The sequence below is a fragment of the Siphateles boraxobius genome, unplaced genomic scaffold (genome assembly GCF_051911475.1).
Source record: "Siphateles boraxobius isolate OS27281-9 unplaced genomic scaffold, OSU_SipBor_1 20, whole genome shotgun sequence".
Lineage (NCBI taxonomy): Eukaryota > Metazoa > Chordata > Actinopteri > Cypriniformes > Leuciscidae > Siphateles > Siphateles boraxobius.
Window position 1 is genome coordinate 16542063 of NW_027508811.1, and position 22198 is coordinate 16564260.

At 37.2% G+C, this 22198-nt stretch overlaps 1 protein-coding gene across 1 annotated transcript; it reads left to right on the plus strand.

The window, feature by feature from the left end:
- Positions 1-4281: 4281 nt before the first annotated feature.
- Positions 4282-21541, plus strand: hk1 (hexokinase 1). The gene is made up of 18 exons (XM_077237143.1): positions 4282-4983; positions 10089-10251; positions 12572-12720; positions 13006-13125; positions 13278-13373; positions 13471-13570; positions 13850-14033; positions 14120-14275; positions 14474-14707; positions 16961-17265; positions 17809-17957; positions 18388-18507; positions 18598-18693; positions 18845-18944; positions 19087-19270; positions 19699-19854; positions 20004-20237; positions 20321-21541. Exons 1-18 carry the CDS (start codon positions 4921-4923, stop codon positions 20466-20468), a joined length of 2757 nt encoding a protein of 918 aa, XP_077093258.1. The 5' UTR covers positions 4282-4920; the 3' UTR covers positions 20469-21541.
- Positions 21542-22198: the final 657 nt, after the last annotated feature.

Consider the following 22198-nt stretch of genomic DNA (forward strand, 5'->3'; position numbering starts at 1 on the left):
AGCAGTTTGCATGGGCAGTCAGAGTGAAAGACTCACAGATGCCAAACTAAAGGGGGCGGTGGCTGTGTGCGATGGAATGTCATGACCGTATGTTGCTCTAGAGCTCTGTGATGCGGTCTGAGAAGCCTGGAGACCAAACACCCAAATTAAATTAGGAACTGATACTGTATTTTCAAAAGCAATGTCTTTATTTGACTAGTAGAGCTGAATTAGAGTAAAATTCAAAGTTTTTTTCTAGATTCTAGATTGTCAATTTATGAGATTTTAGAAATTAATACTTTTATTTAGAAATGATGCATAAAATGCATTTTCAAATATTCTATTTCAAATAAGTTCTGTTCTTTTGCACTTTCTATTTATCAAATAATCCTGAAAAAAATCTAGCACAGTTTCTACAAAAATATTAAGCATCATAGCATTAATTATAATAAGAAATGTATCTTGAGCACAAATCAGCATATTAGAATGAAAAATTCAGCTTTGCCATCACAGGATTAAATTACATTTTAAAATATATTAAAATAGAGAATTTAAATTGTACTAATATTTCACAATATTACTGTGGATTTTACGATGAAATAAATCGTGAACATAAGAGACCTTTTTTCAAAAACATTAAAAATCGTACTGACCCCAAACTTTTGAACGGTAGTGAATATTCTTCAAAGTTTCTTCTTTTGTGTTCCACAAAGAAATAAAATCATATGGGGTTGGAACATGAGGGGTGAGTAGAAGACAATTTAAATTTTTAGGTGAACTATCCCTTTAAGTAGATTATATTTCAACAAATTTCTCCTTCATTGACAACAGCAAAGTTGTAAAACACTACATTTCTCATTTTTAGTTACTTCCTTTGGAAACTTATAACACTATGTAGGATTGAAATCTATTTGACAGATTTTCAAAAGGTGATTTAATAGATCCATTCGGGGTAACATTAGCACATTTCCCTTTTGTGTCTGCTAATTTAAGCTTCCAGGGGATTTAATGAAGCAGTTAAACCAGGCCAGCTCCTGCTCACAAATCCTATTGGAGCAGGAAGGGAAAAGTTTACTCATCGTAATCCTTCCCGCAAATGCTAGCTAGCTTCTCTGCTGAACAATAGGCTACGCTAGAGCTAGTTGCCATTCACACCAGCACGTCACTATATCTGCACATAGCATGCACACATCTTCATGTAAGCTTTACAGTCTTGTAAGTGTACACTTCTTAGGTTAGCTAAGTTGGCTACTAAGTGCAACTTATAAGTCACCTAAGGGTAAAATGATAAGTTAAGCAAAATAAAAATGAAAGAGAGGCTTATCTGGTATAACATTACTAGCAATATTAATAAAAAGTAAAAAAATATTGTAGGCCTATGCTGTTTCATATCGTCTCTCAAGCAATATGCAGTTGACTTCTGTACATTAATTTGATGCAAGATTTTTTTTTACAATTTGTTCCACATAAATAAGTAAAATATCAAAAGTACAAGTTCAGGAACAATCCTTACAACTGGACTCTTCTCAGTGTGGTGGCATTGTTGTGTTATGTAAGAGCACATATTTAATCTAACTTGATCTCAATGAGCCAACTAGTTCAGCTGACAGAGATTCTCTCTCACACTTTTTAGAGTAACCTACCTGCCTTCAGTTAAGGAAAGTGATAAGGTGACTGAAACTTTCTACATCCTGCATCTGAGCAGGTAAAATAGCTGTTTAGAGAATATTTTGTACAGTTTGTTTCCTTAAAGTTATCCCAGGCCCTGTAAATTTCAGCAAAAGCCCTATGTTTACAGTGAGTTGTACATTACACAAAATGTTTATTTGTCAATCCTGACATATATATGTATACAGTAAAATCACAAATCATCTATCCATGTCCACAGGCAAATTCCTGACAGATTAATGACAAATCATTTAAGGCCTAATGCATTTTATGTTAGTGTAAATCAAGATAATTTCTTTGACCCTTGGTAGGGGGATGTGGTATGCTTCAGTATATAAAAAAGACCAGTTAGAACAAGACAAACATTCAGCTTATTCCGGTTCAACTGCATTTTCTGCTAAGGACATGGTATAATTATCCTACTTCTGAAAGCATTTGAGAAAGCAGCTGTTAAACGTCAGGATTAACATTTTTTTCACTAAAATGTCACTAATGATGCATTCACCATTAAAGCTCAAAGTGACTGTCTAACAAAGCAAATCACACTTTATTCTTAAATCATTTTTAGCTAATCTCAGCAGTCAATCTTACATCTACTTCAATGTCATATGTTTAAATAATGTATATCTTCTATTTTGAGATACTAGTTTTTCCATGCAAAACCTTAAAACAAAGAAAATGAGATGAACTGACTTACGAAACTCTTCTTTTACTTATCTGAATCAACCAATCCTCCTTATGAGGAATCGTCTAAAAATATTAAAGAACATATCTAAAAATAGATTTAAAGTTCTGTTATATTTGTTAAGATCTCTGTCCTTGAACAAATCTGAGCTTTGTCATGGTATCTGCCTTTATGACTGCTTATTCATGCCTGAACATTCAGCAGTCAAAGATTGTTGTACCTATGGGGTAGGTCATTTGTGAATATGTCAGACATTATTTATTATATTTCATATTTCCACTGTAACAGACGCTAAGTAAACACACAAACACTCCCAGCACAATGAGTAAATCTACCAGGAAATGATGTCATTGCTCCAAAATGCAAAGTACTTTACTGGCTGGACGTTGTTCCCTTGTAAATGAATGGTGCCATATACAGTGAATTGTTTTGCCGGTAAGATGCATATCCTGTAAAATATGAACAGCTCTCTTCCAGGAAAACTTATCTTCAAGGCACCTCCAACTATTATTGTCATAAAGGACTTTGGTGTCTTCTATCTGTCATAATAAATCACAATATTGGAGTAGCAAGTTAATTGAAATGCCTCTATACTTATGATTGAATGCATTCAATGCGTGATATCTAAATTAGCAATAAAAGATAACATTTTTATTTAACGTTAACTTAATTTATATTGCTCTAAAATACAACATGTTTCGGTACATTAATGGATATGTGCTGTAATGTGACGTATCCTGTGACGTATCTCAGTGAATTTCTGCTCTGATTGGCTCTGCTCAGAAAGAGGATGTTACGCTCTCACATTCACGCGCTTCTGAGAGGGGGGAGGATGGTGCGTGCCTTAAAGCACGACCCACAGTCATCTCGTCTGGCCTGTGTTACCATCACCTCATACGCTATTACCTCAAATTCCCTCCGTGTCATTCCCCTGAGATACTGTAAAAGAAGCCCTATGTAACCGCAACAGCTCCACAATGGCTAAAATCACATTTAACATTTAAAGGTTTAATACTTTCTTACATCAGCATTGAATATGTTAACCACATCAAAGAGTATTGATTGTTTTTTAAAAAAATTAAATGTAATTTATTATTACATCAGCATTTAATATATCCAGTTTATTTTAGGGTACCAGATGTTTTTATTTATTTATTTTATTAATACATATGTATTTAATATCCAAAAATGAATATATACAATGATGATCACATCATCATTTAATATGTCCTATGTATATCATAGAGTACCGATTGTTTTATTTAATTTTTTCAATTTCAATTAAATATTTTTTTTTAATATCCAGCATTTATAAATGGGTATCAATTGTTTTGTTTATTTTAGTAGGCTACATAAGCATTTAATATCCAGAACATATAAAAGGTTACCAACTGTTTTATTTAATTTTTTATTGAACTATTTTATAAAACAAATTATACTTCTTTTTTTTATATTAAAATTTTAAATGTGTAAAGCTATTTTGACATGGCCTACCATTTATGTCTAAAGCTTAAAGTTTTTTTTTTTTTTGATTTAAATGTACTTTTCAGAAAATTAACAAATGCATGTAACCACAAGAGTTTGTGAAGAATATTTAAAACAATGTAAAACAAAATAAGCATTTTAGAGCTCCAGTCATTGTAATGAGCGTTTTATATGACAATTAAATCACATAATGACATGGATATTGTAAGACAAGGAATTAATTTCCTTTGCATTGTGCGATTATGTATTTTAACATCATGATGTTATACAGATCCTCTCTTGTTCTCTAATGTAAATATTTAATTCTCTCCAGCTGTTCACACATTTTAGGGTGGGCATCTCATGTTTGACCCCCTGATGTTTTTTTTTGTTGCCATCCATTTGACTGTCCCTCCATCCGACTCCCCCCAAAATAACAAATCACGAGTCTCCTTATTTCCTCCAGCTTCACACATCCAGTCTTCATAGCGGTCCTGCCACTGAACTGTAGAAACAGGAAACACACATGTGTTTGCTGATATGACTTGGCCTATAGCATTACTCAGCATTTTTGTTTCTCCGCCCAAATCCACTTATTTTAAAGGGCTTTGAGGCTGTGACGCATTGGGGATGTGCTCTACGTGCCTCTTAGTGCCTCTTAGTTAAATCCCCATTTTCTTTCATTCAAAGTGGCTGAGAATGAGGAAGAAGGAAGTCTGAAAAGGACTGAACGGATAGAATGGAAGCGGGAGGTGCACTCTGAGGAACAGAATCAAGAAGAAGAGCCGGAGGAGGGGGCCAGTTGTCAGCTGTGCTCTGCCTCACAAGCCTGCCCATAAAACTCAGCCAATAGCAGAGTGAGTGGGCAGGGCTATAGCAGTTCCCCATCCCAGCCTCTGCTGCATCATATGCAAGCGCATTATATGCAGCTTGACTTCATAGGCCGAGGAGAGTCAGACATTGCTATAGCGCTGGGAGGGAACACCCCTACGTGCCGGCTTCTCATTTTACAGTTAACCACCATTGCTTCTGGGCTCAAATTGTTTTTCCTGCCTCACTGGAAAGGATCGTAAGATTTTATCTTCTTTCTTCTGTTGCTTTTTCACCAAAAGAGGTGAAGCAGAATGATAGCGGCACAGCTTCTGGCCTACTACTTCACTGAACTGAAGGATGATCAGGTCAAAAAGGTGAGTTTCATCATTTGTCTTAACCATTGCTTCTCATATGCATCCTCGTTTGCCCTTTGAGAGCGTTTGCGAGCTCTTCGAGGCGCATGACAACAGGTAACACAAGCCTGCATTTTAGATCAGGTGGTCGTGAGATGCACCTCGTCTCACGTCTCTCAGGCTGCAGCTTGTACGTCACTCGACGTGCGACGGCGAGGATGAGAGGACGAGTAATACCCTTGCGAGTGACGACACAGGCCGTCGGGTCTATGCTGCAGTGTCCTTGAAAGCAGGATGTGGGGAGTCAGGGAGCTGCCATTAACAGAGGAATGATTTTTTTTGTGCCTCTATGTGAACGTGCTGATTGGAGAGTATGTCTCTGTGTGGGGGAAGGTGGTCGTGAGCATCTAAAGCCCCCCCCCCCCGCAGGAAGAGTGTCGGGTTACAACAGCTGACTGACGGCTTGTCTTTGCCAGAGTTTTGACAGTGTTTGAATGCAGTTGCGAGGGAGGGAAAGATGTGTAAACAGAACGGGACTGCGTGTATGCACACGTCTGTGTGTCTCGCTTTGAGGATATGCAGGCTTTATATTTTAACGCTGCGTCAGTAAAAAAAATAAAAAAGGTGGTTATTAAAAAATGCCATTTTAAACGGGGTTACTATATAAAGGACTGAAAAATATTTGAGGACATAAATGTCTCTAAAATGAGGACATGGAGTCTATATTCAATATTAACATGTCCAAAAATATCAAACGTAATTATGTATTAATATGATCAGATACTAATATTTTTAGGAAATAATAAATTCCCCATTTTTAATAAATAGTAATGACTAGTAATGACAAATAGTAGTGACATGCTGAAATGAAATCCATCCTATGTGACTCAGCTGTACACCTGGGTGCAGTTTTATGACCATAGATGTCATACATGTAATTTGATTATAACAGAAGATATATTACAAGAAGTTTATGAATATGCAGACAGAAGAAAATGTCAGTGCTCTTAGCATATTTAAAGCCACCATTCACCTCACCCTCATTTTGACTGTTTTGGCAGCTTTACAACTGATCTGATATTTTTGAAGAGGAATTTGGATGTTACTCATGCCATTTACACAATAACCCATTTTGCATACTCTCCTAAGAGTGTGTTTTAACAGACTAAATTCAAGAACTAAAAGAGATTGTGGTCATCTTTATGCAGAAATGTCATAGACATTTTACTGGCAAATGATGTTCCTTAAATATAGGATATTTGTAAGTAATGGATTCATAAAAATGAATGGTAACACTTTCAAAAACGGTTCTGTCATTAATGAATAACAACACAGGAACAAATTAGTAACACACTATTAACATTCTAGTAATTACTATTAACTAACAATAAACTCTGATTAACAAATGAGTAAGTAGCGCTCAGTTGAATGTGCTAGTTATTAGCTAACATTAGCTAATCAATAACTATTATTATTTGCATACCTCCCAGAGGACTACAAAGAACTATACAGGTTTATAATTATCATAAATAATGCATGTATAATTCATTCTAAAGTGAAGATCATGGTACCCACTAGTAATGACTCAAGTATTACAAAATCCTTCAGAAGGAATTGATCCTTGCCTTCACTAAGCCCCGCCCTCCCTAGTTACTGTTGCTACGCCTGACAATTTTTAGCGCCTGGCACATCTATTACAGTTTGTATGCACCAGTGTCAGACATTCCCAATGAGATAATTAGTAATTTTTGGCGAACATGTGAAATATATGAGAGAGCAAGACAAAAGGGACTGCAGTATGCATTCGAGGGACATATCCACGACATAATATGCAACCGATTAGAGAATAATTTCATAAAAATTGAAGTTAAAGTCTATAAATTAGTCCCAGCGCAAGCAGCAGCCGCCTCATACGCTGACCATCCAAATGGAAACACACAAATTGAGGAACAGCTATGTTCGTGCACAGCAGGGTAAGTGAAATGTGAAAATTATCTAATAATTATAAATCAAACAGCTTATCCATAAATCTTGTGGAGCCGCTATCGGATTGGGTTGAAGTTACTCAGTCAGGGGTAGAAGGCCGTCGATTAACAAAATTATGAAATATATTTTAAAGTATGTAAGTGAGCCTCCGTCTTGTCTTGAATCGTAATATTTTACGTTAAAATATATGCATTATGAACAAAGAACTGTCATTATTTCAAAGCAATAGGTATTTTTGTTAATCCTGTCGACATTTAGTTGATAATGGAGTCTCCCACACTGCTTGATCCACGCCCATAATTTCTCCCCTAGGCTTTTAGATTTTCGGGAAGGAAAAAAATTCCACTCCCCCGTCCAAACTTTTAGGATACCGGGTATCAGATTTGCACAATTCATACGCACAACGCTTTGGCATGTTTCCCTCGCTTGAAAGCTTGCCAGACCTCCCGTGCCTAGTTACGGTTGCTAAGACACGATTGGCCAGTGGCGGTTTTCAGGCGTGGTTTAGCGAAGGGTCAATTAATAATTATTTGGATCAGTATTCTAAAGTGTAAAACATGATAACTCTCTAGTATTGACCTATGGTATTGACTGAAGTCATTGAAAGTTTTTGAGGTTTTTGTAAAGTTTCTGATAGTGTTACTACATCCTTCTAAAGCCTCTTTTATGCTACTGCGTCTAATCGACGGCGTACCCCCGCAGACCCCTCTGGGTCGCCGCGAACCCCTCTCCGATCCCTCCGCCGTAGCTCGACGTGCACCTCCAAAAAATTGTAAAGCCTGTTTTATGCTTCTGCGTCGATTCGAAGGCGTACCCCGCAGACCCCTCTGCGTCGCCGCGAACCCCTCCGCCGTAGCTCGACGTGCACCTCCAAAAAATTGTAACTACGCGTCGAGGCGACGCAGACCACAAGGTCTGTGATTGGTCAGATGCACTGCCATGCAACTCGACCTGACGCAGAACCATAAAACGGCCACGACGCCGTAGGAGTGACGGCGTAGCTACGCCGTGGAGTTGACACAGAAGCATAATGAGGCCTTTACTACGCATCGAGGCGACGCAGACCGCAAGGGCTGTGATTGGTCAGATGCACCGCGATGCAAGGCAACCTGAGCAGAACCATAAAACGGCCACGACGCCGTAGAGTTGACGCAGAAGCATAATGAGGCCTTAATGAATTACTAATCATTTGGATCAGTATTCTAGAGTGAACCCATGGTAAATGGTAACCCACTAATAATGACGCAAGTGTTACCAAATCCATCAGAAGGAAACTATCCAAACCTTACAAAAACGTCAAGCTTAAATTACCTCAGTAATGACTAGGGAGCTGTTGCATTTTTAATAACTTAAAAAAAAAATCCATTTCACCACAGGTATGACGTAAGAACCATAGACTGTAAAAAAAATAAAAACCGGTCTATGCATGCTACGCCGCACCTACTGCGCGCACCCGACGCTGAAGTATTGGCCTTTAGGCCACGACGTTCACACAGCAGCAGAATACGGTTCTCAATCCTGTAGTCGATTACGTCCACAAACACCGTACTACGGTTACTTGACAATCGCATTTCATATCCAGACTCAGACGACATAGGGCTCAGATTCCTAGATTTTGAGGACTCACAACAAACGGATTCTCGGAAAACCCGCTCTGTGTGAACGGAAAAGCACTGGAGTGGGCAACTAGTTGTCAGTCACGTCATACAGTGCTAGAGAGACGCTCTGCTAAGAGGTTTTGTGTGTGGTTTTGATTCCGGTTACTTACATCGCCGTCGATATGAGCTGTGTGTCATATGAAGGTTCTATGTTCTCCACCTGAGCGGCTCCCGTCAGTTTTGTGTTCTATGCGCGAATTGCACGACCAAAGACTGACGCAAATTCAAATCTGCCGTGTGTCATGCGCGAGACATGGAACGATAATTTACTGGACTCACTCCCGCATTTAAATGCGTTTGTTATTGCTGAAACTTTATTGTGTACGTATCACACAGAGCTATATCTGATTTAAAAAATATGTTTATAGTAAATGACAAAAATTGTAGCCTAAATAAATATAGGTCACAAAGGTCATGGTAAATGACCTCAAAAATAACACCTTCTACTTAGCAGCATCAAAACTAGCCTACTACTAAATTATATGGGCCACACAAGACCTAAAGTACCCTGTAATATTCCTATTAAAGTACATTTTCTTCCAGTAAGCATATTATTAACTTAATGGCCAATATTGCACAATTTTCATCATACTAAAAAAGCAACAGCAGGTGTATCCCAAACTACAGCACATAAAGAACAACACTTTGTATCCTAATGTAAATAATTATTCCATCAATGGCATCACACCATAGAGGCCAGCCTAAATATCTCATAGCCTGTACCCACACTATAGAGTTAAAGACTTAATCATGAATCAGCATAAGATCAGGTGCTCATGTTTACAGTTTTCTAATTCACTCTCATTCCATTAGACTTCAGTGAAACATCTTCCACTAGCCGTTTTTCTGATGAATATCATCTGTGTTTAGGTAGGCCATGTCTGCAGTCTAGGCCAATAAGGCCATATTTCAAGGACACATTGACCTAAAGTGGCAGGCACATTCACCACATTCATCATGTTTATCAATATTGATTACTAACAAACACCTGGGTGCTTTAGGAAAATGGGGTCAAAGGTCATTGTGTAGGGTATTTTGAATTATTCACCATTCAAAAATGTAGGGCCAGTATGATTTTTTAATGTCTTTTTAAAAAGTCTCACATGCTCAATGCTGTATTTATTTGGTCTAAAATACAAAATTAGAGTAATATTGTAAAATAATATTACAAAATATAAAATTTCCCTTCTTTTTTATTTTAATTTTATTTAAAATATAATTTATTCCTGAATTTTCAGCAGTCATTATGCCAGTGTTCAGTGTCATTTAAGAATTCCTTATTATCATCTCCCAAATCATTTCAAAATGTTAAAACAGCTGTGTAGCTTAATATTTTTGTGGAAACCGTGATAGAAAAAAATTGTTGGATTCTTTGCTGAATAGAAAGTTCAAGAACTGCCTTTATTTGAAATGAAATGTCTGTAACAAAATAAAAGTCCCTTTTTACCAATTTGTTTTTTTATTGTGTGTCTATTTGTGTAGATTGACAAATACTTGTATGCCATGCGGTTCTCTGACGAGACGCTGCACGACATCATGTCCCGCTTCCGAAGGGAAATGGAGAACGGACTGGCACGAGACACCAACCCGACAGCTACCGTCAAGATGCTGCCCACCTTTGTAAGGTCCATTCCTGATGGTTCAGGTGAGCTTATGATTTTCATGGTTACAAGCCTTTTTTGTTTTTGACATAAAAAATTCACATCGAAAGCAGATTTTTATCCAAGTCTTTAAATAAATCCAAATGCTTGCTTTGGAAATCAACGTGAAAGAAATGTGCCAAATATAGCATGGAATAAGAATCTGCCTGGGCTTCCCTCACAAGTTAGTGTCAAGCAAACTGTGGTGTCTACGTCAGGGCAAATCAATCTCAAAAAGAAACTTCCTGGATGGTATTTATTTTAAATGCTTTGACAAGAGCAGAAAAATACATTTTACCAAAATATTAGTTTTTGAAACGAAAATCATTGAATCATCAGATGCTTAAATGTGAATTAGCTTATGCTTAAATTGAAACATGTACTGCACTCAGAGATACCATTGCATGTTATAATGTGAGTTTAGGGTAACTTTCAACCTCAGAAGGTATTCATTAAAAGCAGTTTGTAAGTTGTTAAGAAAACTAGTTTAACTAGTATTGCTGAAGTGTAGATATTCCGTAGCACAAAAAGCTAGTGCTAGCGATGTTATTGAATTTATAGTTGAACCATTTGATTATTCCATTTTTAAAATGCATATTCAGTACAGGCTTTCTGCTCATTTTTACTCATTCCCCAATAATTTGCATCAAGGCTAAGTAATGGTTACATTTTAAAATCACAATCTGGTTAAATTCTTTTAAATAGCCTTTACTGTGCAAATTTAACCATAGCATATGTAGAATCTCTACTGAGTGGTCACAATATTGAACCATTTTCCCCTGCGCCACAACACATTCAGAGCTGCATCGATGTGTGTTGCTCAAGCTTTTCTACATGACCTGCAGCATCCAATCAAAAGCATTAGGTTACATCACAGATTATATGAGCTCTAATCCCAATCAGATTGGACTATGAAAGTTGACTTCAGTGCAGTTTGTTAGCATCCCTACTACGATATGTTTTGCAAGGCAGTTTTATTCTAGTTAAGGATAGAAGATTCACTGCTCTTGTACCAACAAAGTAATTCAATGCAATTATGAAAGCATGGACAAAAACAAATCCGATTTTGTGCCCACATCAATAATAATCCATCACTGCAATATGTAGCATAGTATTGTATATAGCATACATATATCAAGTCCATAATAACTTGCAGCTACCTGTTCCTAAAGTATTGGATTTTATAGGCTGACCTATTAACATCTCAATGATAAAATGCCTGAGTGTTTATAGCAAGTCTGTGCCAAACACTCACCTGCATTTGAAAGAATTCTTGAGATTTGATTTCTTGTGGTTGCTGTAATTTTACATGTTATAAAACAAATAATATCTGAGATTTAATACTATTCTAGTGAAATAGTGCATAAAATAGTTTCAGTCTCGCCTGTACATAACCTTTTATATGTATTGTGAATGGCTAAATATGTAGTTTAATGGCATATTACATTTTTAAAAATGGCATCAAAAGAATACAGTTGCTGAAACCATTTTGCTATCTATCCCTTTCATACGCTTAACATTTTACTGTAGTAAACTGGAACTCCAGTTATCTGATCTTTCCAGTTGATGCTCAGTTTACAGTATTCAAAATCTTCACACTCTCAGACACCTTATATCCAACTTAGAAACAGAAGACAGCCGGAAGAAAAAGCCATTTGATTTTCAGCGTTGCTTGGCAACAAGCACTGCACATAAAATCGACAATCCTGACACGTCGAGAAGCCTCGAGAACCAGGGAAGACGGTTATAGAGAGCATTTTTAGCCTAATGCAAACATCTCTTGCCATTACTCTTTCTCTGTTTAACCTAAGGCATAAACAGACTTCTTAATCAGTATTTTACTATAGACATTTTGTGAAGAATCTATTCCTAAGAATTCAAGGCTAAGAGGGTTTTCTCGCTGTGAGAGTGCTGCCTGAGTTGATTTGTCTACGTCTTTGGCCAGCTCAGTAAAGCATTCCAGATTAAGCCCCCTTGGTCACTACCAAAATAAATGCTGATCCGCAGTCTCACCATCCCAAGAATGGTACACTATACCCAGTCTAAGTTTCAGCCATGGTGTCATATGGATAACAGCGGCAGTAGCTTAATAAAGCAATTTCCAGAAGGGGAACATTCTTTCTAGTTTAATATTATCAAGTTCAAATCAGCTATAAAGCAGCTCTGCATAAAACAGTGATGTATCATCCAGCTAAGTTGGATGTATCATACAATAGTGTCAGTGCAGTCAAAACAGTAATATTTCTGAATATTACGTGCTGAATATTAGTGAACTCTTGTCTTAATACTTGATACATTTTGATGATTTCTTTAATTCACTTATAGAAAAGGGAGATTTCATTGCCCTGGATCTTGGCGGCTCTAATTTCCGGATTCTGCGGGTGAAAGTGTCTCATGAGAAGAAACAGACAGTGCAGATGGAAAGTCAGATATATGAGACTCCAGAGGACATCATCCATGGCAGTGGATCACGGGTACATGACCAGTTCTTCATCCACCTGAAACCATAAAAAAAACATTTTAGACTATATAGCAAATGTTGAAAATATGTGTGAATTAAGTATATACATGAATCTTCTTTAATAACCCATATGGTTGGGGTCTGAAAGATGAAGAATTCAAACATTTTGTGTGTAATATCATATAGTTTATTGTAAGTCAGACGCTTAAATAGTGTTTTGATCTTCGGTCCAAGTCATACAGCTTTTGTCTAAAATCTTACTTGTCTCCATTCTGTGCATGCTCATTATTTCTTGCAGATGTTTGACCATGTTGCAGAATGTCTTGGAGACTTCATGGAGAAACAAAAAATTAAAGACAAGAAGCTTCCTGTGGGTTTCACGTTCTCATTCCCTTGTTTACAAAGCAAGCTGGATGAGGTAATGTAGCATTGAAATCTCGGTTTTCCAAGGAGTTATGACATTTACAGTTCTACTACCGTGTCACAGATTCAATTTACACATTGTTTTTTTTTATTAAATCCTGTCTACAAATTTATGACACCTTATTTGTTACTATTGTATGAATGCAGGCTGTTTTGCTGACATGGACGAAACGCTTCAAGGCCAGTGGGGTGGAGGGAATGGATGTAGTAAAGCTTCTAAATAAAGCCATCAAAAAACGTGGGGTGAGTCTTATCAACCTTTACTTTTTCATCATGTGGATGGTATAGAGGTGGATATTATTTTTATGAGGGATTTAATAAATTTAATGTTCACTTACAGGACTATGATGCAGATATCATGGCTGTTGTCAATGACACTGTTGGAACTATGATGACTTGTGGCTTTGATGACCAGCGCTGTGAAGTCGGTATTATTATTGGTAAAAAAAAAAATCCAAATATCTCTTTCTAGTTCCCGTTTTATGTGACATTACCCCTATAGTCTTAAAAAGAAGTTAGATGAGTTTCAAGTGCAGGATTGTAAAGTTGAAATGCCCAATTTAATAATAAATATGTAATTTTGTTCTAAGACTGTAAAAGGAACACCCCTTAGATGGAAAGTGAATACCACAAATATATTTGATATTCTAAATATGTTCATTTAAAGCTTGTGGATTCATGAACACCTGTGATGGCATATGCTGCTGTGATCCATTCAGGTACCGGCACTAATGCGTGTTACATGGAGGAGCTCAGGCACATTGACCTGTTGGAGGGAGATGAAGGCAGGATGTGTATTAATACTGAATGGGGGGCATTTGGAGACGACGGCACATTGGAGGATATCCGAACGGAGTTTGACAGGGAGATCGACCGTGGGTCCCTCAACCCTGGCAAGCAATTGTAAGCCACAGAATTTCAAAAACTCTCAAAAAGCTTATTTTATCAACACTTTTGAGGTGTATAAGGTGAGTGTTGGATGTTCTCAGGTTTGAGAAGATGGTCAGTGGGATGTACATGGGTGAGCTGGTGCGGCTGATCCTGGTCAAGATGGCTAAAGAAGGCATGCTGTTTGAGGGCCGCATCACCCCAGAGTTGCTTACAAAAGGAAAAATTGAAACCAAGCATGTTTCTGCAATTGAGAAGTGAGTCGTCATTTGTTTCTTTACCAGTCTTTTTTTAATTAATTCCATAATGACCATAAATAAGATTAATTTTTATTTGGTTCAGATTCATTTTTATTAATGGAAGACTTCACTAGTGGTCTAAAATTAAAGCTAATACATATGGACTCTGAAAATCATGATATTTACAACCTTACAACAGTACCACTTTTTCTCTAGGAGCAAAGAGGGACTTACCAAAGCCAAGGAAATTTTGACACGCTTGGGTGTAGAGCCATCCGAAGACGACTGCATTGCCGTACAGCATGTTTGCGCTATTGTCTCTTTTCGCTCTGCTAATCTAATTGCTGCCACTCTGGGTGCAATCCTCAAACGTCTCAAGGACAATAAGAGCGCCCCGCGCCTCCGCACAACAGTGGGCATCGATGGATCCCTATACAAGATGCACCCACAGTGAGTTTTACATTCAGATCACCAGGTTAAAATCAGACTAAAACATGACTCATCAGCAATAGTATATTCTCAGCATGCTTAGTAAATCATCATAGAGCATCTTGGGAATAAATCTGCAGGTGCATGTGACACTCTGAGCGAGCACTGAACCCTCCTGAGGCAAAGAAGCGTTCTATTAATATACATTGAGTAGGTTTCCATAGGGGCAGCTGTGCCTCTATTTGTTGTGACACTCTGGACATACTCATTGACTTTATTTGGACACTAAACTGGACGTTAAAGGTCACCGAGAGATTAGTTGAAAGATTAGAGAAGTGGATGATAAAATTAAGGCTGATATCAATTCTATGGCACCTATATTTACAACAATTCACAGGCCTCTTTGAATGTCAGAATAGTCTTTAAATAGAAAACCTGAAAGACATAGCAGTGTTCTATACGTTGTGAAACTTAAAAGAGAGAGCAAATGATATGCTACAGGACAGTGTGTTGCACAAGATGTCCTTCAACTGCCTTTAACAATAATTGTCATAAGATGGATATTAGTGAAATTATTTTGGATACAAAGGCATTTAACTGTTAAATATTACTTTGCTTGACATTTCATTTTTGCATCATACTGCACTGCTTTTTCAGTGTTTTTCTATGTAAACATGCGCTGTTTTAAAGGTTGTATTTAGCACTAGTAATAGGCGTTTTCGAAAACACCGCTTTGTGAATCTTTTGTTTCAAATCAGTGGTTCGGAGCATGGATCAAACTGCCAATGTCATGTAATTTCATTAAACGAGGCCTAGTTAAGTCATAACTGTTTCGAAAGGTTAAATCATTTCAAGGGATCACCTTAGTGGGCGATCTCAGTGAACCCGTGAACCACTGTCTAAATTTACCTGAACTTGGATCAATTTTATAAAGTTGTAGACATTTGTAATGACACATTTGTATAATAAAAAAATAAGAGTTAATTGTCTCTTATTGGCCTGACTAGCCACGTCCTCCATAAAACATAGCTACTAACTCTTTCAAGAAAACCTTTCACGAAAACATGTGCAATTGGTTTGTAAAAGGTGTTTCTAACGCATGTTTGGCCTGAGTTTTCATTGCACATGTGGTCTAGCACACGGTTACAATAAAATGATAGAAAAGCAGTTCAGTGGAATGCAAAAATGAGTTCTGTGTAAACCGAACATAAGGTTAAATATATTTGTATAATAATTATCTCTAAACTGCACATTTCTGACAACCAGTATCCCGTTTCAGGCTTTATGTAGGCAATATTGTTAGAGCAACAGTGATGTTTATTCAACACTTAAAAAATGATGTTAATATTGCTTAACCTACATTTTAGACACCATACCATACTTTTGTATTTTTGCTCCATCAACGAATATCTATATATAATCTATAATAAGCCACAGGCCACAGAGGAATTAACTATCTCAAAGAAAGTCACGGAAGTAGTGTTTCATTCCTCAATGAATTAGTTTTCTAATGTACTAAAAATGTTGTTGTGTGTAGACGTCAACAGTGTCAAAACGATTCCCGTTCACACAGATCTGGGAAAACTATTAAATACAGTGTATTTAGCATGCCAGGCCAGTAGTTGGCGATGACACTTCGTAAAGAAACACTAACATGCCTATAGACTTTTTTTTATTCTTTTATTTTTTTTATAGAATAAGTCTTTATTAAATCTTAACAAAACAAACAACATGCCTATAGACTGAAAATGTCCTATGCATGCACATGACGTAACCATTTTCACAAATTTCACGCATTTTTGTAGTTTACATGGAGACGTGTAAAAAAAAAAGGCACTTTGATACGTTTTCAAAAGTTTGCGTTTTTAGGCCCCCAAACCCCCATAATTGTGTATATGAACGGCCAAAACGCAAAAAAAAGTTTTCTTTGTTTAGTTGAAAATGGTGTCGTGCAAACGACCCCTTAGAACTTGTTTCATTCTTAAACAAAAATTTTTTTTTAAACAAATGGATTGAGTTACTGATTCATTGACCCTCTCATAAAAAAGTCACTTGTTGCATCCCTGAATGAATTAGTTTTTTGAACGAATCAGTTGAATTAATAGTTCAAAGAATCAAAGACAGTCACATGTTGCCATCCACTAGTGTAATGTAACCTACAGAATGAATCAGTCAAAAATCCCCTCCACTGAGACCAAAAGCCCTATCATGTGCATGTCTAGAATGTGCAGTGATATCTCATCATTTGAACCCACAATCCTCTGTTTCTACCAGGTATTCCCGGCGTTTGCACAAAACCGTGCGTCGTCTAGTGCCAGAATCTGATGTTCGCTTCTTGCTCTCTGAGAGTGGAAGTGGCAAAGGAGCTGCAATGGTAACAGCCTGGGCTTACAGGTTGTCCGATCAGACCCGTCAGATTGCAGAGACGCTGGAAGAGTTCCGGCTGACCAAAGACCAACTTCTGGAGGTAAAAAAGAGGATGAGAACTGAGATCCAGAATGGACTGAGCAAGAACACTCAAAACACAGCCACCGTCAAGATGCTGCCCACCTATGTGCGGAGTACCCCAGATGGATCAGGTAAGAAATCTACAGTTATATGGACTATTTTCAGACAACTGGTATCCAAGATATTCAGTAATCCCCAGATACAATCTGTAATTTCCTCTCTGAAAAAAAAATTCAATGACATAATCACATTCACACAGTCATGCGTCATCTTAGAAAACCACCTGCTCCCCTGCTATGACCAAATTAAATTCTCTTTATCCCTGTTGAATAGCATCATTATATAATAATATAATCCTGGCTTACTCAATACAGGCAGACACAGACATTGTATGGTGATTAAAGCTGAAGTGTTTTAAAATGCAGCCACGTTAAGAATAGTACATGCAGATGTGTTCAGATATCAATATTGAACAAATGAGCAGAAAATTCACAACCTTCTGCATTCACAATTATAGCAATAAAATGAAAGGATGGCACAGGAACTGTCTTTCTTCTGTTTTTATTCCTCTCATTCTTATCCATCTTTCATCTTCCATCATTATTTTAATACATTTTTGTTTGCAGCAGGATTCATGACTTCCCCTTATTTCTGTATTTTTTTCTTTTATCCAGAAAATGGTGACTTTTTGGCTCTGGATCTTGGAGGTACAAACTTCAGAGTGCTTTTGGTCAAGATTCGCAGTGGCAAGAGACGAACTGTGGAGATGCATAATAAAATATACGCCATTCCCATAGAAGTAATGCAAGGAACCGGAGAAGAGGTGTGTAGTCACTATGACATATTTACAACTAAAAGACTTGATTTTTATAGCATATGCTATCATATGGTGTCAATAAGATTTTTTTTTTATTTAGAAAGAAATTAATACTTTTATTCAGCTAGGATGCATTAAATTGAACAAAATGACAGCTAAGACTTTTACATTGTTACAAAAAATTCTATTTTTTTAAAAATACAATGTTACAATATTACAGTATTTTTGTTCAAATAAATGCAGCCTTGGTGAGCATGAGAAACTTCTTTAAAAGATTTTTTTTTTAAATCCTACTGACCCCAAACTTTTAAACAGTAGTGTATGTACAGTATAGTATATGTACATTGCTCTGTACAGTATGACACACAGATGGGAAAAGTGTGTTTTAAATAAAGACAATATTGCAACCCTAAATGATTTTAATTGTCACCTGCAGCTCTTTGATCACATTGTGTACTGCATATCTGACTTCCTGGATTATATGGGGATGAAGAACGCCCGTCTGCCTCTGGGATTTACCTTTTCCTTCCCCTGCAGGCAAACTAGTCTGGATGCGGTGAGCTGCCTGTTTGCCTTTTTTTTAAACTGTCTTTGCTCATCTATTGAATGAAATCCTGATGACTTTTTCATGCTTTGATGGATACAGGGACATCTGGTAAATTGGACAAAGGGTTTTAAAGCCACAGATTGTGAAGGTGAAGATGTTGTGAGCCTCCTGAGAGATGGGATCAAGAGGAGAGAGGTGAGTTACTGTTACAAAAGTGAGAAGACGAGACCAGATTTGACGGATTAATTCGTTTTTAAATCTAGATTTGATACTTGTTACTTTGACTGTGCATTACAGATGCATTACAGTATGTGATACATTTTTTTGTATGCTATATTGTGCACAGGAGTTTGATTTGGACGTTGTAGCCATAGTGAATGACACAGTGGGTACTATGATGACCTGTGCATATGAGGAACCCACTTGTGAGGTTGGGCTAATCGCAGGTAAATTCAGTATCATACTTTGTATTACTAGTACAAAATGTACAATGTGACAACAATTAATAAAATGACTTAATTTTAAAGAGTCTTTTAAACAGATTTGACTCAGCAGAGGATGCTAATACATTTTCATTTGTGATTTTAGGAACGGGCAGCAATGCCTGCTACATGGAGGAAATGCAAAACATTGAGACGGTCGATGGAATGGAGGGCAGGATGTGTGTGAACATGGAGTGGGGAGCATTTGGAGATAATGGCTGCCTGGATGACATCAGGACTCAGTATGATAATGCCGTGGATGACCTCTCCCTCAATGCCGGCAAACAAAAGTGAGCAGCTTTACCCAGTCGAGTGTGTGTTTGTGGGGGGGGGGGGAGTTTTCGAAAATAAATTGATGCAAATGTAGCAAATGCAAATATTTTTATGTCAGCAAGCTAGTCTTGAAGAATTGGTGAAATGAAGCGCTTACTGTTTGTATTGCTACTGTAATTTAGGAATGTAAATGCAAATACTATAAAAACTCACAGTGTTAGTGCACATAAGAGAGTTGGAATTTGCCATAAATCCATAAAATCCTGAAAAGAGGATGTGACAGTAAAAGTGACAGTTAAAACAGATTTCCGTTTCAAATAAATACTTTATATTCATCAAAGAATCCTGAAAAAAATGTATTTTGGTTTGCACAAAAAAACAACAATTCTTTCATAATCATTAAAAAAGAGATCTAAATACTAAATGTTTGTTTTTTCACTTTTAGATATGAGAAGATGTGCAGTGGCATGTACCTGGGTGAGATTGTGCGGAACATCTTGATTGACTTGACAAAGCGTGGCTTCCTCTTCAGAGGACAGATCTCTGAGACCCTGAAGACCAGGGGTATCTTCGAAACCAAGTTCCTTTCCCAAATTGAAAGGTACTAAAGCACTTTCTTAAATTATTTTGCCACGTTTCATCATGAAAACCAGACATACTAGAATGCTGTTTATATAGGCCTACATTTTTATATTGTTTACTTCATATTGCTTAATGGTCATGGTTTAACATGCTTTTCCTTCCCTCTAGTGACCGCTTGGCGCTACTGCAAGTGAGGTCCATTCTGCAGCATCTGGGCTTGGACAGCACATGTGATGACAGTATTATTGTCAAAGAAGTGTGTGGAGCCGTTTCCCGCCGGGCTGCCCAGCTCTGTGGAGCGGGAATGGCTGCTGTTGTAGACAAAATCCGGGAGAACCGTAGCCTGGACCATCTGGACATCACAGTTGGGGTGGATGGCACCCTGTATAAGCTCCATCCACAGTAAGTGCCTGCAGAAAGGATGTTTTTATGATTCCGTACAGTACATATTCTTTGTGAAATATGACTTATCTTCTCCTTTTCAGTTTTTCACGGATAATGCATCAAACTGTGAAGGAGCTCGCCCCCAAGTGCAACGTCACCTTCCTTCTCTCAGAAGACGGAAGCGGGAAAGGTGCCGCCTTGATCACTGCTGTTGGGTGCCGCATGCGCCAGCAAGAACAAAAGAGCTGAACCCTTCATCGAACAAGCCCTCAATCCACTCTCTAGCTCTCTCTGAGCATACACATTTCCACTCGCAGCTGTGACTCGTCTCTCATTCACCACGACCCGGCACATCCTTTTACTCATTCCCAGAGCTGTGACCCCTTTGCTTTGTAATTCACTCTTAGGCCTACATGTTCCTGTCAGCCTTTTCTCTGTGTATGTCTATGTGTGTTGTTAGGGGTTGATCTATCTGTGCCCACCCAAACTATATAAAAATGTTCTTTAAGATGTTTAACTGTGGTTAAAATATTTATGGATGTATATTGGAAAAATGGAAGAAATGTATACTCATTACAAACATTAAAGTTAAGATATTTGACCAAGTATATGAAGATATTATTTATTTTATTTTTATATTTGATGGAAGACGCAACAGGAATGGATACCTAAAGTTGGAAAGAAGGTATTTTGTTGAGAAGATGGCAACCTAATTCCAAACCTCTGCGTAATGTCATTTGTCTGTGTGGCAGTTTTTTGTGTTGTAAATATTGCAAAATATTTGAGAAACATTTGCTCCACATTGGTATTGTCATGGCTGAAGTGAAGAAGACGTACAAGTTCAGTCTCGCAGTCACAGCTGCCTTCCTGCATAATTCAAGCCCCTTCTACTTGTCGCCATACAAATGAACGACAGAAAACCTATTGCCTTTGCAGATCCACCCCTTCTGAAATAGTCTTATCCCCTCATACTCGAAGATTTTAGCAGATTGTATCATGCGTATTGCTTTTGTCAGATTTTCGCTGTGTGTGTGTGTGTGTGTGTGTGTGTGAGTGTTTGTGTGCAGATATGCGGGTTATCGGTACTGATTCCAAGTAAATGTCCTTCGGTGTGCTCTGGCTGGTTATCTGTGAGTGATCCTGTGTAGTTCATGTGAGTGAATCTGTGTAGTGGCTCAGAGATCTTCTGATGAATGCATGCCTTATTTGGTAACTGGTCTAGCATCCACTGATTTTGTACTATTTCATAGTTGCACTATATAAATAGATGTTCCTGGATAAACAGATAGAAGAAAACCATAAAAATATTTGATCATCTGAAATTGTGTTCTGTGGTTTCCTTCTTGGTTCCCCAAACAATGTAGCATTATTTTGTTCAGTATTTACATCCTGTGTGATAATTTTATGTGCAGTAAAAAAAAAAATCCTGAAATATACATATATATATGGAGAGAAAGGGAGAGAGGCTATATTTCTTGAATGTACTGACAATTCATTTGCCAGGTGATGTGTAAAAAGCACATGAACAAAATTGTTAATAGTGTAGATATTTTCCAATCACACAGGCTAATAAATATTACCTTTTTGACATTTCTTACAGTATTCTTTTAATTTTCAATTGGGCTACTGACAACCAATTATAAATAATAATAATAATATCTAAGGGAGCCAAATGTGAGCCTTCTTCATTTGGAAGCTGCAAGCTGTGGTAAAGAACTTCAGATTACTTTAATATTTACTTTACTTCAATTTCAACACAGAACAATCATACATTTAAACAGATCTTAGACAATCATACAAAAGAAAAACGAACAGAGATTTTACCAACAAAATCAACAAAAAAATATAAATTGTGTATTACCACTGCCATTATACTGTATGTGACAGCATTACAAACACAAAATTATTTTTATATGTAAAACATACAGCTTAATTATTAATCAACTATATTTCAGAATCTATGAATAGATTTGAAATTT

Bases quoted from the DNA above. Each gene is read 5' to 3' on its own strand.
- hk1 (XM_077237143.1), top strand. From the start codon at position 4,921: ATGATAGCGGCACAGCTTCTGGCCTACTACTTCACTGAACTGAAGGAT. The intron at 17,958-18,387 runs GTGTGTAGTCAC...TGTCACCTGCAG, and splicing joins TGCAAGGAACCGGAGAAGAG to CTCTTTGATCACATTGTGTA. The intron at 18,508-18,597 runs GTGAGCTGCCTG...TGATGGATACAG, and splicing joins GGCAAACTAGTCTGGATGCG to GGACATCTGGTAAATTGGAC.